This window comes from Bombina bombina, chromosome 1 (genome assembly GCF_027579735.1).
Source record: "Bombina bombina isolate aBomBom1 chromosome 1, aBomBom1.pri, whole genome shotgun sequence".
NCBI lineage: Eukaryota > Metazoa > Chordata > Amphibia > Anura > Bombinatoridae > Bombina > Bombina bombina.
Genome location: NC_069499.1, coordinates 952,730,471 through 952,748,661, shown reverse-complemented (window position 1 = coordinate 952,748,661; position 18,191 = coordinate 952,730,471). Strand labels below are relative to the sequence as shown.

At 43.1% G+C, this 18,191-nt stretch overlaps 1 protein-coding gene across 1 annotated transcript in view; it reads left to right on the top strand.

Moving 5' to 3' along the window:
- Positions 1–18,191, top strand: part of LOC128651370 (serine/threonine-protein phosphatase 4 regulatory subunit 1) — a 515,789-nt gene that overhangs the window by 262,327 nt on the left and 235,271 nt on the right. Inside the window, exon 8 of the mRNA XM_053704495.1 lies at positions 15,685–15,750. Within this exon, the coding sequence (XP_053560470.1) occupies positions 15,685–15,750 (66 nt within the window). The remainder of the gene's footprint in view (positions 1–15,684; positions 15,751–18,191) is intronic.

Genomic DNA, 18,191 nt, shown 5'->3' with positions numbered 1-18,191 from the left:
GGACCGGGCCTGAAGGAAATTATTTCTGAAATCACAGGTGCAAGGGTCATCTCCTTCCTCAGGATAAGAGAAGTAACAAAAAGGACGACAAAGTAATTTTCGTTCCTTTCGGAAATTCAAGGGGAATTCTTTCTCTTCCTCCTTTAAACAGGAGGGGAACTATTCGCAATCTAAGTCTACTTGGAGACCAAACCAGTCTTGGAACAAGGGTAAACAATCCAAGAGGCCTGCTGTTGATTCCAAAACAGCATGAAGGGCATGCCCCCCCCAATCTGCACTGGATTTGGTAGGGGGCTCTCTCTTTTTTCGTTCAGGCTTGGGTTCGGGACGTTCAGGATCCCTGGGCTATAGAAATAGTGTCTCAGGGATACAAACTGGAATTCAAGAATTTTCCTCCCAGAAGAAGATTTCTTCTTTCAAGATTATTCTGCAACCAGATTAAAAAAGAGGCATTCTTACATTGTGTAAGAGATCTCTCCTCCCTGGGAGTAATTGTTCCCGTTCCAGCACAGGGAACAGGGGCAGGGGGTTTTATTCCAATCTGTTTATAGTTCCCAAAAAGAGGGAACCTTCAGACCTATATTAGATCTCAAGAGTCTAAACAAGTTTCTCAGAGTTCCATCATTCAAGATGGAAACTATTCGTACCATTCTTCCATTGATCCAGGAGGGTCAATATATGACGACAGTGGGACTTAAAGGATGCATATCTATTTGTTCCTATCCACAGAGATCATCACAAGTTCCTAAAGTTTGCTTTTTCTGGCAAACACTTTCAGTTTGTGGCTCTTCCTTTCGGGCTGGCCACGGCACCCAGAATTTTCACAAAGGTTCTGGGGTCTTTGCTGGCGAGTTCTAAGACCACAGGGCATTTCGGTGGCACCTTATCTAGACTATTTTCTAATCCAGGCGCCATCTTGTCAATAAGCAAGGTTCCATACCGACATTGTGCTGCCCTTCCTGATGACTCAGGGGTAGAAGGTAAATCTGGAAAAGAGTTCTTTAATCCCGAAAGAAAGGGTGACTTACTTGGGAACCGTAATCGATTCTATATCCATGAGGATTTTTCTGACAGAGGTCAGGAAATCAAAGATTCTAGATACCTGTCGAGCCCTTCAGTCCAATCCTCGGCCGTTCAGTGGCCCAGTGCATGGAAGTAATCGGACTGATGGTGGCGGCAATGGACATCATCCGTTTGCTCGGTTTCACCTCAGACCTCTGCAGTTAAACATGCTCAGGCCTGTGAAATGGAGATTATGCAGACTTGTCTCCCCGAATAACCCTGGAGCAGGAGACAAGAGATTCACTTCAATGGTGGTTGTCTCTGGATAATCTATTCCAGGGAACATGCTTTCGCAGACCATCCTGGGTGATTGTGACAAGAAATGCCAGCCTTCTAGGGTGGGGGAGCTGTCCTGGGGTCCTCTAAGAAGGTTCAGGGAGTGTGGACTCCGGCGGATCTGTTCTTCCTATAAACATCCTGGAACTGAGAGCGATCTTCAATGCTCTTCTGGCCTCAGTTGGCTTCGGCCCAGTTAATCAGATTTCAGACGGACAACGACAGTGGCTTACATCAATCATCAGGGAGGAACGAGGAGTTCCTTAGCGATGTCGAGGTAGCCAAGATTATCCGGTGGGCGAAGGCCATTCTTTGCCATCTGTCAGCGATCCCATATCCCAGTGATGGACAACTTGGAGGCGGATTTTCTGAGCAGACAGACTTTTCATCCGGGAGAGTGGGGAACTCCATCCGGAAGTGTTCTCCAACCTGATTCTCAAATGGGGTCGGCCGGAGTTGGATCTCATGGCATCTCGTCAGAATGCCAATCTCCCGAGATACGGGTCGAGGTCCAGGGATCCCCAGACAGAACTGATAGATGCTCTGGCGGTTCCTTGGTCCTTCAATTTTGCTTGCCTATTTCCTCCGTTTGTGCTTCTTCCTCGAGTCATTGCTCGAATCAAACAGGAGAGGGCATCAGTGATCCTCATTGCTCCTGTGTGGCCTTGCAGGATTTGGTATGCGGTGTCAGTGTACATTTGTCTTGTGATTAGGAGAGCCCTGTGGGTAAGTCCAAGTAGTATCCAAAGAATAATGAAGTCCCAGACCGGCTCCTCCTAAAAACAGCTTTATTTTGTTCAATTAAAAAGTAATAGCAAAAAGCTAACCACACGTAAAAAATTCACAGATCAACCTGTCACTACCAACAGCACCTACAGGTTAAGATATAGTACAGACATATGAAGTCGGCTCCCCTTCACATCTACGCGTTTCGGGATTACCCTTATTCATAGAAGAATAAGGGTAATCCTGAAACACGTAAGATTTGCTATTTTTTTTTTAATTGAACAAAATAAAGCTGTTTTTTAGGAGGAGCCGGTCTGGGACTTCATTATTCTTTGGAAGGCTTTGTTTAGAATCAGGCCTGTGTTTAAACCAATTACTCCTCCATGGAGTCTGAATTAAGTTCTTAAAGTTCTTCAGGGGTTCCGTTGAGCCTATGCATTACTTGGATATTAAGTTATTATCTTGAAAAGTTTTATTTCTTGTTGCCATTTCTTCAGCTCGAAGAGTGTCGTGAGCTTTCGGCATTGCAATATAATTCGCCTTAGCTTATTTTTCATTCGGATAAGGGTAGTTTTACGTACTAAACTAGGGTTCCTTCCTAAGGTTGTTTCAAACAGGAACATTAATCAGGAGATTGTTGTTCCTTCTCCTTGTGTCCTAATCCTTCTTCTCAAAGAACGTCTCTTTGCACAATTTGGACGTGGTTTGTGCTTTGAAATTTTATTTACAAGCGACTAAGGACTTTCGTCAGTCATCGTCTTTGTCATTTTCTCTGGAAACGTAAGGGCCTGAAAGCTATGGCTATCTCGCTTCCTTTTGGCTGAAGAGTATCATCCGTTTTGCATATGAGACTACTGGACAGCAGCCTCCTGATAGTTATGGCTCATTCCACTAGGGCTGTTGCTTCTTCCTGTGCATTCAAAAATTAAGGCTTCTGTAGAACAGATTTGCAAGGCTGCAACTTGGTCCTCTCCACACTTTTTCTAAATTTTACAAATTTGATACTTTTTGCCTCGGCTGAGGCTGTTTTTCTTCAAGCAGTTGTTGCCTTCTGTTTAGGTTTCTTTGCCTTGTCCCTCCCTTATCATCCATGTACTCTAGCTTTGGTATTGTATCCCACAAGTAAGGATGAAAAGCTGTGGACTCATCGTTTCTTTAAAAAGAAAAGAAAATTTATGCTTACCTGATAAATGTATTTCTTTTAGACACAATGCGTCCACCGGCCCGCCCTGTTCTCTGAGACAGGTTATTATTTTTTGTAAACATCAGACACCTCTGCACTTGGCTTTTTTCCTTTCTCTTCCTAACTTCGGTCGAATGACTGGAGTGGGGGGGAGGGGAGAAAGGGAGGAGCTATATATAGCAGTTCTGCTGGTGGTGCTCTTTGCCTCCTCTGCTGACCAGGAGGGAAATCCCACAAGTAAGGATGAAGATCCGTGATCTCATCGTGTCTAAAAAGAATAAATTTATCAGTTAAGCATACATTTTCTTTTTCTCCATCTCCTATATTTTAAAAAGATGTTTCCCCATAGCCGACTCTGTTAAGGAGGCTTGGCAAACAGTCCCCAAGGTGGAAGGAAGCTGTTTCCACCTTAGCTAAGAGAACTAATATTCCCATAGAGGATAGTTGTGCTTTCAAAGATCCTATGGAGTCTGATGCTATCAGGACAGAAACTCCCCTGGATGAAATCCAGGATAGGAAAAAAGCTCTTAAATTGGATAATTCTCTTTATTACGGATGCTTCCCTTCAAGTTATCAAACTGGGAGCAAAGATTTCAGGTTTCTCTGTTTCTAGCTCACAGAGCCTTATGGTTAAAACCTTGGTCTGCGGATGGTTTCCTCTAAGTCTAAACTTTTAGCGATTCCTTACACGGGGAAGACCTTGTTTGACCTTGGCTTGACGGAAATTATCTCTGATATTATGGGGATGGTAAGCGTCATCTTCTCCCTCAGGATAGAGAAACGAACTATAGGGATGACAGAGTAATTTTCGTTCCTTAGAAATTTCAAGGGAAATTCTTCCTTTTCCGCCTCCAAGCAGGAACAGTCCAAACCTTTTTAGAGACCAATCCAGTCTTGGAATAAGGGAAAACAATCCAAGAAACCTGCTATTGAAACAAAGACAGCATGAAGGGCCTGTCCCCGATCCGGGACCGGATCTTGTAGGGGGCAGACTTTCCTTCTTCACTCAGGCTTGGGTTCAAGGTGTTCAGGATCCCTGGGCAGTAGAAATAGTGCCCCAGGGATACAAACTAGAGTTCAAAAGTTTTTCCTCCCAGAGGCATGGTTTTTTGCTTTCAAGATTATCTGTAGACCAGACAAAAAGAGGTGTTCTTACACTGTGTTAGGAGACCGCTCCGACCTGGGAGTGATAGTTCCTGTTCCAATTCAGGAACAGGGTCTGGGATTTTATTCCAATCTGTTCGTGGTTCCCAAAAAGGAGGGAACCTTCAGGCCTATTTGAGATCTCAAGAGTCTAAACAAATTTCTAAGAGTACCGTCCTTCAAGATGGAAACTATTCTTCCTTTGATCAAAGAGGGTCAATTTTATGACAACGGTGGATTAAAGTACGTGTACTTGCATGTTCCCATTCTCAGGGATCATCACAAGTTTCTAAGGTTTGCTTTTCTAGACAAACACTTCCAATTCGTGGCTCTTCCCTTCGGTCTTGCCACAGCTCCCAGAAATTTTCTCAAAGGTTCTGGGATCGCTGTTGGCAATTCTCGGGTACAGAGCATTGCAGGTGGCCTCTATCTGGACGACATCCTAGTCCAGGCGCCATCCTTAAAACAAGCAAGATCCCACATGGAATGTTGTTATCCTTCCTGCAATCTCATGGATGGAAGGTGAATTGGAAGAGAGTTCCTTAGTCCCAAAATACAAGGTTAACTTTGTTGGGAACCATAATAGATTCCCTATCAATGAAGATTTTTCTGACAGAAGTCAGGAAATCAAAGATTTTCGATACTTGTCTAGCTCTTCAGTCCACTCCACGGCCATTAGTGGCTTAGTGCATGGAGGTAATCGGGCTGATGGTAGCGTCAATGGACATCATCCCGTTTGCTTGGTTCCATCTCAGACCTCTGCAGTTAAACATGCTCAGACAATGGAACGGAGATTATGCGGACTTGTCTCTCTAATTCTTCTGGAGCAGGAGACAAGGGATTCTCTTCAATGGTGGTTGTCTCGGGATCATCTCTCCCAGAGAACCTGCTTCCGCAGACCATCTTGGGTGATTGTGACAACAGACGCAAGCCTTCTAGAATGGGGGGAGCAGTCTGGGGATGCCTAAAGGCTCAGGGAGTTTGGACTCAGTGGTCTGTTCTACCGATAAACATTCTGGAACTGAGAGCGATTTTCAATGCTCTTCTGGCCTGGCCCCAGCTAGCCTCGGTCCAGTTTATCAGGTTCCAGTCGGACAACATAACTTCAGTGGCTTACATCAATCATCAGGGAGGAACAAGGAGTTCCTTTGCGATGACAGAGGTAACCAAAATAATCCAGTGGGCGGAAACCCACTCTTGCTGTCTGTCAGCGATCCACATCCCAGGGGTGGACAACTGGGAGGCAGACTTCCTGAGCAGGCAGTGTTTTCCAGCCTGATTCTCAAATGGGGTCAGTCAGAATTAGATCTCATGGCATCTCAGCAGAATGCCAATCTTCAGAGATACGGGTCGAGGTCCAGGGACCCTCAGGCGGTACTGATAGACGCCCTGGCGGTACCTTGGTCCTTCAATCTAGCATATCTATTTCCTCAGTTTGCTCTTCTTCCTCGGGTTATTGCTTGAATCAAGCAGGAGAGGGCCTCGGTGATCCTCATTGCACCGGCTTGGCCTTGCGGGATTTGAATGCAGATCTGGTGGACATGTCATCTCTGCCAGCTTGAAGACTTCCGCTGAGGAAGGACCTTCTAAATTCAAGGGCCCTTCCTTCACCCAAATCTAGTTTCTCTGAAGCTGACTGCTTGGAGATTGAACACTTAATTTTATTCCAAGCAGGTCTTTTCAGAATCAGTCATAGAGACCATGATTCAGGCTCGTAAACCTGTAACTAGAAAGATTTACCATAAAATTTGGTGTAAATATCTATATTGGTGTGAATCCAAGGGCTACTCCTGGAGTAGAGTTAAGATTCCTAGAATTTTGTCCTTTCTCCCAGAGGGTTTGGAGAAAGTATTATTGACTAGTTCCCTAAAGGGTCAAATTTCTGCCTTATCTATTTTGTTACACAAACGTCTGGCAGATGTTCCAGATGTGCAATCTTTTTGTCAGGCCGTGGTCAGGATCAGGCCTGTGTTCAAAGCCAGTTACTCCTCCATGGATGCTTAATTTGATTCTCAAAGTTCTTCAAGGGTTCCGTTTGAATCTGCATTCCTTCTATATTGTTATCTTGGAAGGTTTTATTTCATGTTGCTATTTCTTCTGCTATGCATTCCTTAGATATTAAGTTGTTATCTTGGAAAGTTTTATTTCTTGTTGCTATTTCTTCTGCTCGCAGAGTGTCAGAGCTCTCGGCATTACAATATGAGTCCCCTTACCTTATTTTTCATTCTGATAAGGTAGTTTTTACTTACTAAATTAGGATTTCTTCCTAAAGTTGTTTCTGATCGGAACATTAATTAGGAGATTGTTGTTCCTTCCTTGTGTCCTAATCCTACCTCTCAGAAGGAACGGCTTCTGCACAATTTGGACGTGGTCGTGCCTTTAAGTTTTACCTGCAGGCGACTAGGATTTCTTTAATGTAATTAGCAAGAGTCCATGAGCTAGTGACGTATGGGATATACATTCCTACCAGGAGGGGCAAAGTTTCCCAAACCTCAAAATGCTCGTATAAATACACCCCTCACCACACCCACAAATCAGTTTTACAAACTTTGCCTCCTATGGAGGTGGTGAAGTAAGTTTGTGCTAGATTCTACGTTGATATGCGCTCCGCAACAGGTTGGAGCCCGGTTTTCCTCTCAGCGTGCAGTGAATGTCAGAGGGATGTGAGGAGAGTATTGCCTATTTGAAATGCAATGATCTGCTTCTACGGGGTCTATTTCATAGGTTCTCTGTTATCGGTCGTAGAGATTAATCTCTTACCTCCCTTTTCAGATCGACGATATACTCTTATATATATACCATTACTCTGCTGATTTTCGTTTCAGTACTGGTTTGGCTTTCTACAACATGTAGACGAGTGTCCTGGGGTAAGTAAGTCTTATTTTCTGTGACACTCTAAGCCTATGGTTGGGCGCTTTTTTATAAAGTTCTAAATATATGTATTCTAAACATTTATTTGCCTTGACTCAGGATGTTCAACATTCCTTATTTTCAGGCAGTCAGTTTCATATTTGGGATGATGCATTTGAATCAATCATTTTTTCTTACCTTAAAAAATTTGACTTTTTCCCTGTGGGCTGTTAGGCTCGCGGGGGGCTGAAAAATGCTTCATTTTATTGCGTCATTTTTGGCGCAGACTTTTTGGCGCAAAAAATCTTTTCTGTTTCCGGCGTCATACGTGTCGCCGGAAGTTGCGTCATTTTTTTTGACGTCTTTTGCGCCAAAAATGACGGCGTCCGGATGTGGCGTCATTTTTGGCGCCAAAAGCATTTAGGCGCCAAATAATGTGGGCGTCTTATTTGGCGCTAAAAATATATGGGCGTCGCTTTTGTCTCCCACATTATTTAAGTCTCATTTTTCATTGCTTCTGGTGCTAGAAGCTTGTTCTTTGGCATTTTTTCCCCATTCCTGAAACTGTCATTTAAGGAATTTGATCAATTTTGCTTTATATGTTGTTTTTTCTCTTACATATTGCAAGATGTCTCATGTTGCATCTGAGCCAGAAGAATACTTCAGGAAAATCGCTGCCTGGTGCTGGAACTACCAAAGCTAAGTGTTATCTGCTGTAAACTTTTGGTAGCTGTTCCTCCAGCTGTTGTTTGTATTAAATTTCATGACAAACTTGTTAATGCAGAAATTATTTCCTTTAGTAAAATACCATTACCTGTTGCAGTTCCATCAACATCTAATGTTCAGAGTGTTCCTGATAACATAAGAGATTTTGTTTCTGAATCTATTAAGAAGGGCTATGTCTGTTATTCCTCCTTCTAGTAAACATAAAAAGTCTTTTAAAACTTCTCTTTATCCAGATGAATTTTTAAATGAACATCATCATTCTGATTCTAATGATTCTTCTGGTTCAGAGGATTCTGTTTCAGAGGTTGATGCTGATAAATCTTCATATTTATTTTAAATGGAATTTATTCGTTCTTTACTTAAAGAAGTACTAATTGCATTAGAAATTGAGGATTCTGGTCCTCTTGATACGAAATCTAAACGTTTAGACAAGGTCTTTAAATCTCCTGTAGTTATTCCAGAAGTTTTTCCTGTTCCTGGTGCTATTTCTGAAGTAATTTCCAGGGGAATGGAATAAATTGGGGTAATTCATTTACTCCTTCTTCTAAACGTTTTAAGCAATTATATCCTGTGCCGTCTGACAGATTAGAATTTTTTGACAAAATCCCTAAAGTTTGATGGGGCTATCTCTACCCTTGCTAAAAGCGCACTACTATTCCTACGCATGATGGTACTTCCTTTAAGGATCCTTTAGATAGGAAAATTGAATCCTTTCTAAGAAAAGCTTATTTGTGTTCAGGTAATCTCTTAGACCTGCTATATCTTTGGCGGATGGTTGCTGCAGCTTCAACTTTTTGGTTGGAAAACTTTAGCGCAACAAGTAACAGATCATGATTCTCATAACATTATTATTCTTCTTCAACATGCTAATAATTTTATCTGTGATGCCATTTTTGATATTATCAGAGTTGATGTCAGGTTTATGTCTCTAGCTATTTTAGCTAGAAGAGCTTTATGGCTTAAAACTTGGAATGCTGATATGTCTTCTAAATCGACTCTACTTTCCCTTTCTTTCCAGGGTAATAAATTATTTGGTTCTCAGTTGGATTCTATTATCTCAACTGTTACTGGTGGGAAAAGGAACTTTTTTTACCTCAGGATAAAAAATCAAAGATTAAAAACAGGGCTAATAATCGTTTTCGTTTCAACAAAGAACAAAAGCCTGATCCTTCATCCTCAGGAGCAGTTTCAGTTTGGAAACCATCTCCAGTCTGGAATAAAGCAAAGCCAGCTTCTAAGTTTCCCACTATCGAAGGAAGTGCGGCCCTCATTCCAGCTCAGGCTGGTAGGGGGCAGATTACGTTTTTTCAAGGAAATTTGGATCAATTCTGTTCACAATCTTTGGATTCAGAACACTTATTTCAGAAGGGGTACAGAATTGGTTTCAAAATAAGACCTCCTGCAAAGAGGTTCTTTCTTTCCCGTGTCCCAGTACACCCAGCGAAAGACTAAAGCATTTTCTGAATTGTGTTTCAGATCTAGAGGTTGGCTGGAGAAATTATGCCAGTTCCAGTTCTGGAACAGGGGCTGGGGTTTTATTTGAATCTCTTCATTGTACCAAAGAAGGAGAATTCCTTCAGACCAGTTCTGGATCTAAAAATATTGAATCGTTATGTAAGGATTCCAACATTCAAAATGGTAACTGTAAGGACTATCCTGCCTTTTGTTCAGCAAGGGCATTATATGTCCACAATAGATTTACAGGATGCATATCTGCATATTCCGATTCATCCAGATCACTATCCAGTTTCTGAGATTCTCTTTCCTAGACAAGCATTACCAGTTTGTGGCTCTGCCGTTTTGCCTAGCAACAGCTCCAAGAATTTTTACAAAAGTTCTCGGTGCCCTTATATCTGTAATCAGAGAACAGGGTATTGTGGTATTTCCTTATTTGGACGATATCTTGGTACTTGCTCAGTCTTCACATTTAGTAGAATTTCATACGAATCGACTTTTGTTGTTTCTTCAAATCATGGTTGGAGGATCAATCACTAAAAGGTTCATTGATTCCTCAGACAAGGGTAACCTTTTTGGGTTTCCAGATAGATTCAGTGTCCATGACTCTGTCTTTGACAGACAAGAGACGTCATAAAATTGATTTCGACTTGTCGAAACCTTCAGTCACAATCATTCCCTTCGGTAGCCTTATGCATGGAAATTCTAGTCTTATGACTGCTGCATCGGACGCGATCCCTTTGCTCTTTTTCACATGTGACCTCTTCAGCTCTGTATGCTGAACCAATGGTGCAGGGATTACACAAAGATATCTAAATTAATATCTTTAAAACCCGATTGTACGACACTCTCTGACGTGGTGGACAGATCACCATCGTTTAGTTCAGGGGGCTTCTTTGTTCTTCCGACCTGGGACTGTAATTTCAACAGATGCAAGTCTTACAGGTTGTGGAGCTGTGTGGGGGGTCTCTGACAGCACAAGGGTTTGGGAATCTCAGGAGGTGAGATTACCGATCACTATTTGGAACTCCGTGCAATTTTCAGAGCTCTTCAGTCTTGGCCTTCTTCTGAAGAGAGAATACGTTCATTTTGTTTTCAGACAGGACAATTGTCAAAACTGTGGCCATACATTCAATCATCAAGGAGGGACTCACAGTCCTCTGGCTATGAAGAAGTATCTCGAATTCTGGTTTGGGCGGGAATCCAGCTCCTGTCTAATCTCTGCAGTTCATATTCCAGGAATAGACAATTGAGAAGCGGATTATCTCCGTGCCCAAAACCGTTGCATCCGGGCGATTGGTCTCTTCACCCAGAGGTATTTCTTCAGATTGTTCAAATGTGGGAACTTCCAGAAATAGATCTGATGGCTTCTCATCAACACCTGCTTTCACTTTTTCCAGTCCAATGCCGCTTAGCGTAAATGCCAAGGTGCTGAGGCCCCCTAACTCGACCATAATTTCTCATTTTCTGAGGAGAGACAGGCAGTATCAGTGTCCCAAAAAAACCACAGCATGCAAGCCACCGATGTCACTTCAATGGCTAGGTCTGAAAGTGAAGCAAGATCCATGGATTCCACCCATCAGTGTCTCTGTCTCATACTTCGGACCTCGTGGCACAGCCAATGTCTTATGCTGGTCTGAAAAATCCTGCAATCCGGGTAGTCTCACAGCCCGGGTCTCGGCATATAACAGAAGCGACTCCCGCTACACAAGGCAACTCGCATGTCCGGATACAGCTCTCTCACTAGTCAAAGTTTCCATCAGAGATGGAAGCCGGTCCCAGTCTTTCCACAATTTTCAGCTCTTGTGACTTCAAAGATCTCGTAGGGCTATATAGGCTTCCTCCATAGTTAAGTGCAGCTTATTCCAAAGACTGCGTCACAGCAAGCATCCAAGAATACCTGCTGGGGGGGTTAGTCTGGAGGCCAGGCTCAACGTATTCTCTGGTATATTTAGGCTGCAGAAAGGCACAATAGGAGGCCTCAATCGTTGCAGGAGCCTCTTATGGTATAGAATCTAGAAGTCTGAGTAGTAGATGACTCCATGTATCTTATATTTTAAGAAAATATTCTCACAAACTGCAGCAGCTCAAATATTGCGACCAAAGATGGCTGTTTCCCGTAAGTTCCCCCCCGAGAGGCTGTGTTTTTGTTCCCACGGCATAGATTCTGGTAAGATTTTTAATTTTTTTTTATACACATATGGTAACGAAAGAAGACAGGTTCACAGTGTGGCACCTATTATCTGTATGGAATCAAGGGTTAATATCTCCAGAGGGGATTTATTGAACAGGGGGGATTAATCACATAATTTTTATTTGATTATGCTGCGACAACTGCTTGTATTGAAACCATGCTGCAGCCCGCTCTGTCTGTTTACACAGTAGTTCTAATATTGCTGTGTCAGGTGATTTTATGACACTTGCCAATAGAGCCATATAGTTACTTGTAACGGATCCTCTTGTCAATAAGTGTGTGAAAGGCTCATACATATATTTACCCTTTTCTGGCTCCCTCTCTAACCGTACCTTTATTTGAAAAAGCAACTCATTGTGCAGGACTCAATGAGCTGCTTTTTCAAATAAAGTCACGGTTAGACAGGGAGCCAGATAAGGGTAAATATACGTAATGAACCTTTCACACACTCACTGACAAGTAACTATATGGCTTTACATAAAATTCAACTGACACTGCAAGTTCTCTCTCACTCTGCTTCAATTTGGTGAATAGCCCACAGTTCTGCACCCCCTCTGACCGTGAGGCATTCTGGGGCCTGTAGTTCAGTTGATTATGGCCTGGAAATAACCCAGCCACAGTGGATAGTGAGGCACGGGGGAGGACACTTTTGGGGATCAAGATCTGGCTGCCAGGGGTTGATTTCTTGGTGTCTTAGGGGTTAATTTAATTTCATATAGAGCATTTAATTTTCGTCCGGTTTGCCCCTCTTTCGGCCGAAATGGGATAGGCCCATTCTGCGGCCGACATTTCGGTGCATCCCTAGTAAATATGCAAATTATTCGCCTGAATGCCAAGAATTCAGGTTTTTCTGTTCAAGCCCATATGGCACTCTGGCTGAAGTCCTGGTCTGCGGACATGAGTTTCGAAGTTAAGACTTCTTTCCCTCCCATTTAAGGGAAAGATTTTATTTGGTCCAGGCCTGGACTCAATTATCTCCACGGTTACTGGAGGCAAAGGTGCCTTTTTACCGCAGGATAAGAAGAACAAACCTAAGGGACAAGGTCCTAATTTTCGTTCCTTTCGTTCGGATAAATCCCAACGTCAGCAACCCTCCGCATAGCCAGAGCAATCCAAGGGGACTTGGAAGCCGGCTCAGTCCTGGAGAGTATACAAGCAGAACAAGAAGCCAGCGAGACAAAGTTGGCATAAAGGGGCTGCCCCCTTTATCTGGATCTTGTAGGGGGCAGACTGTCGCTCTTTTCAGACCCTTGGTTTGGGGACGTGCAAGAACTGTGGGTCCTGGAGGTCATCTCTCAGGGATACAGGATAGGTTTCAAGTCTCATCCACCCAGGGGCAGATTCCTCTTGTCAAACCTGTCTTTAAAGCCAGAAAAGAGAAAAGCCTTTTTGGGGTGCGTGAGGGATCTCTCCTCCTTGGGAGTCATTGTCCTGGTACCTATTGCAGAAAGAGATCTGGGATACTACTCAAACCTTTTTGTGGTCCCAAAGAAGGAGGGAACTTTCCACCCGATTCTGGACCTAACGTGCTTAAACAAATTCCAATCTGTCCCCTCGTTCAAGATGGAGACAATAAGGTCCATTCTTCCCTTAGTTCAGGAAGGACAGTTCTTGACAACGATAGATTCGAAGGATGCTTACCTTCATGTTTCAATAAGCAAGAAACACTTCAAGTTCCTATGGTTTGCGTTCCTGGACCAGCACTTCCAGTTTATTGCAGTACTGTTTAGTCTAGCTACTGCTCCAAGGGTTTTTTTGAAGGCTCTGTTTGCACTGGCCAAAAGCAGTAGCACCATACTTGGACGATATTCTGGTTCAAGCACCATCCTGTCTGGCAGACGACCATTCGATAGCTCTTCTATTTCTTCTTAGATCTCATGAATGGAAGATAAACTTAAAAAAAGAGTTCTCTTATTCCCAGTACCAGGGTGGAGTTCCTGGGTACTGTAATAGACTCCATATCCATGAGGATATTCTTTACAGACCAGAGACGTTACAAGCTAACTTACGCTTGTCTTGCCCTCCAGACCTCAAGATCCTCTGTGGACATAATTCCTTTTGCCAGATTCTATCTCAGACCACTACAGCTGTGCATGCTGAGACAGTGGAACGGCGATCATTCATATCTGTCTCTGAATCTCTCTGGATGGGGAGCTGTTTGGGGTGCTAAGAAGGCACAGGGCCTGCGGACTTGCAATGTGAGCCTCCTTATGATAAAGCTGTCCTACGTACCCGCTTGGGTTTTCTTCTTAAGGTGGTGTCTGATTGTAACATCAATCAGGAGATTGTGGTTCCTTCCTTATGTCCTAATCCTCCTCCTTTGAAGGAACGTTTACTTCATAATCTGGATGTGGTTTGAGCTTTGAGGTTTTATCTACTAAGGATTTTAGACAAACTTCTTCCTTGTTTATTATCTACTCGACTTCCTTATCTTTTTTGTTGAGGAGTGTTATACACTTAGCTTACAAGTCAGCGGGACTTAGACCTCCTCAAAGGATTACTGCTCATTCATTCACTCTTAGGCCTTTAAGAACGAGGCCTCTATGGATCAGATTTGTAAGGCGGCTACCTGGTCGTCCTTACATACTTTTTCAAAATTCTACAAATTTTGAATCAGGTTTTGGGAGGTTTTACAGACTGTGGTGCCTTCAGATTAGGGTCCGCCTTTACTTTACCCCCTCCTGTTATCATTCAGTGCCCTCTAGAGCTTGGGTATAGTTTTCCCAACAGTAAGGAATGATGCCGTGGACTCTCCTCATATTAAGAAGGAAAACATAAATTATGCTTACCTGATAATTTAATTTCCTTCTGTATGAGGAGAGTCCATGGCTCCCGCCGTATATTCTGATGGGCGGACAAAAAATTGTTGTTCTCTTCCGGCACCATTTATACCCTGATATTTCTCCTACTGTTCCTTGTTCCCTTGGCAGAATGACTGGAATATGAGGGAAGTAGGGGTAGTATTTAAGCCTTTGGCTGGGGTGTCTTTGCCTTTTCCTGGTGGCCAGGTTCAGTATTTTCCAACAGTAAGGAATGATGCCGGGGACTCTCCTTATACAGAAGGAAATTAAATTATCAGGTAAGCATAGTTTGTTTTTAACATGGCAATGCTTAGAGAGCCTAAGGTGCTTGTACCATATGGTAATGACTCAATTTGTTAATGATTGGCATGATACAAGCCCCACTGGTGCTCTAAGGAGCTTCAATATTTATGCACGGAGAAGATGTAGCTATGCAAAATGTTAACGCTAAAACGGTGATAGTTTTTACTAGAAGCATTTTTGCCAATACATGAATGTTACAAATATGTAATTTATCTATGTGCATTTAAATTTTAACCAGAATGTCCCTTTAAAGTGAATGTCAATTTTGATGGTGAAGTGCCCGGTTTTTAAAAATTCGATTAAAACAGGGGCACTTTAATTCATCAAAATTTACATTTCACTCCTGTTGTGAAAAAAAACTTACCTTTTAAAATTCACAGCAGCTCCAGATTCCTCCGGTCGTTGCAAGCCATTTCTGATGTTAGAAATGATGGATAGGTCATCCTCCAATCACGGCTCCACCCCCCGCCCCGGGAATCAGTGTCTTATTCAACACCGTAATTGGAGGAAGCCGGATTCCTCATTTTAGACCCCGGAAGAGGCTTTGCAACGGGTTGAGGAAGCTGGAGCTGCTGTCAAGATTAAAAGGTAAGTTTTTTTTTCTCAACAGGAGTGAAATGTAAATTTTTATGAATTAAAGTGCCACTGTTTTTAATTGAATTTTTAAAAACTGGGCACTTTAGCATCAAAATTGACATTCACTTTAAGCTATAAAATTATATAATATTAAATTGTTTCTATGTTTATTGCCCAAATTATCGTTAAATACATTTTGTATGCAATTATTTTGTGCTTTTAGATAGAAGAAAATGTTATAATACTTAGAAAGTATTACACTGCCCCCACCCGGGTACTTTATAATACCACCCAGTTACAGCATTTTCTGTGGAGAACACTGAAATGGTTCAGACAGATGCTTAATATAATAATAAAAATAATACAATTTAACAAATTATGTTTTTCAGGTTTGTGCAGCAAACTTTGGAGATGTTTGCAGTGCTGTTGGCCAAGAAGCCACGGAAAAATTCTTGGTAGGTTTAATAAATGAGGGGACTACAGTATGAACTTTCATGTTTATAGCATGTGTTGCATTAGTATGATTTACTTTCAAGGGCCATAATAACAATCACCAATGGTTTTGCATAGCTAGGCCATGATGCTACCACTGCTAATTTGGTTACTGGTAGTTTCCACCATTTTTGAGTGCTACTTTTAATTACCTTTAACCCGTTGGCGGGGCATTGCTAGTGTTAAAATACACCCCAGCCAAAGGCTTTAAATACCTCCCCCACTTCCCTCATCCCCCAGTCATTCTTTGCCTTTAGTCACAGGAGGTTCGCAGAGAAGTGTCAGAAGTTGAAGATAGTATCTTATGGAGGGTAGTACTCTTCGAAATGGGACTGGTGTTTTAAGCTAGTCCTGTCAGCCTCTCAGTGAGAACAATGGATGATAGTTTAGAGTCCGGAGATGTAGGGAGAGTCTTTCTGCGAAACATCACCCGACTTTTATTAACAACTCCTTCGGCCATTCAGCGTTGATGAGTTTTCGCTGCCTGCCTCTTATTCGCTCAAGTCCATGTCAGAAGTGAGGTTACTATCTGTCACACTTGAAGGGCCCCGTTCACGTTCCATGGCATATATTCCCGGTAAGATCGTTTCATTTTACTTTATTATGTGAATGTGATCGTTTACAAAAAGGTCGGGTCCAGTTGGACTCTTTTTATCTTAAAATAGGAATCATGGGTTAATATCCCCTGATGGGGGTTACTTGAACAGGGGGCACTTTAATCATGTTTATGTGGTTCTATCTGCTGATGTGTAGTAATGCTTAAGTTTATGGCTTTTGGGAACTTTACGGCCTTATCATCAATTGGCACGATCTTTAGATTTGGCACGCTCTTTTTATGACTTGCGCGGTGCACCTCGTGACCGGGTGTAGTTACGTTTTTGTTCACTTCCATATGCTGACTGTGTGTCGACAGAGAGTCTGCTCGTTGGTGTCTGGTTCAATAGGAGGTGGTGAGTGCCCCAGCCATTGAGGGGGTTGTAAAGAGGGTGCCAGTTAGTGTTAGTCATTTTTGTAATCCCAAGATGGAGGGTTCTGATTTTTTTTTTCTTTTACACGTATGTCTCCCGATTCGGAGAAAGCGTCTTGTGTTGAATATGAAATGGCCCCGAGTTATCCATGCCCATCAGTTATGTTCTGATTGCCGTTCCAGAGTACTCTCTTCTCCCGAATCAGGGACTTCAGAGTGCGTTGAGCCATCCGCCCCCCGAGGATTCTAGATTCTGTGAGGCGCGTGTCCCAGAACTTTCCTTTGCTACGCAAGCAGATGTCCCTATGGCCTCTTACTCCCCCGGAAGGTGACTTGTTTCCTCCAGAGGTTACTGCACAGTTCCGCATGGCCATATCTATGGCGCTGGCTCATTTATATCTCCCAAGTGAAATATTCTTAAGATACTGTCCGGTGTTCCGTCAACCAGGGCCCGTCGGGCCGTGGAGAATCACCTGATTCAGTTCGGCCCTTCTAGGGAAGCATGGGCCTCTGAGGCTTCAGGGGCCCCCAACCTTGGGCCCGGAGTTGTTTTATCGATCCGGCGAGGGATAATTTTGCCTTCCGTTATAGGTTACCACGTCTTCATGTCCTGCTACGGCTTGTTTTGGCTTTGCTAGAGTCCTTGTGGGCTGAGGGATCCGAGGCCTTAGATGCCGGAAGGCAAGCTGGGTTAGATGTTTGGGGATGAAGCTAATCTCCTTGACATCTTCGTTTTTCTTTCTTTCTTTTATGTATCGTTTCCAGTTCTGAGCTTGGGTGAAGGGGGGTCCCTGAGCGGCTGGTCTGGTGGGCATACCCTTTTTTCCTTGGGCATTCACCCGCGGGTGCTGCCTCTTACTTCTATTTTGATCCGGATAGAATGTATTTGATTTGTTGTATAAGCTCACGTCTGATATAACTTCCGTTTTGGGAACGTTCTTTCTCTGGAACTGATACTTGCGATTTTTGTGGTTGCATGAGCACTTCCTCAGGAGTTGCGCACCTTGGTTAAGACCAAAGTTATGTTTTCTAGTTCATATTATCGAACCTTCAGGTCGATTTTTCTTGGACCTTAGACAGTTCTGAAATGTTTTTGTACCAGGCAGGTAATGGTCGGGCGCTCTCTACTGTTCTTGGGTTTCATGTGGTGCTGATTATCCTGTTGGATTCTAAAATGTCTCTTATGGCCTATTGTTATGGACTCCGGGCTCGGATCCTCCAATGAAGTATGGGGCCTAGGGCTTAGATCCAACGCTTCTGGAAGGAAGGTTGTGTGCTCCGATATAAGTTGTTTTTTCTGGCATTTTGCTGGGATGTGTGACCAACTTTTCAGACGTCATTGTGGTTCCTAGGGTCCCTGGGGACTCAGAACCATAGGTTTCCATTCCTTTGGAGTTTGGAGATGTGAATGACTTCCGGGAGGTCTAGTATCCGGGA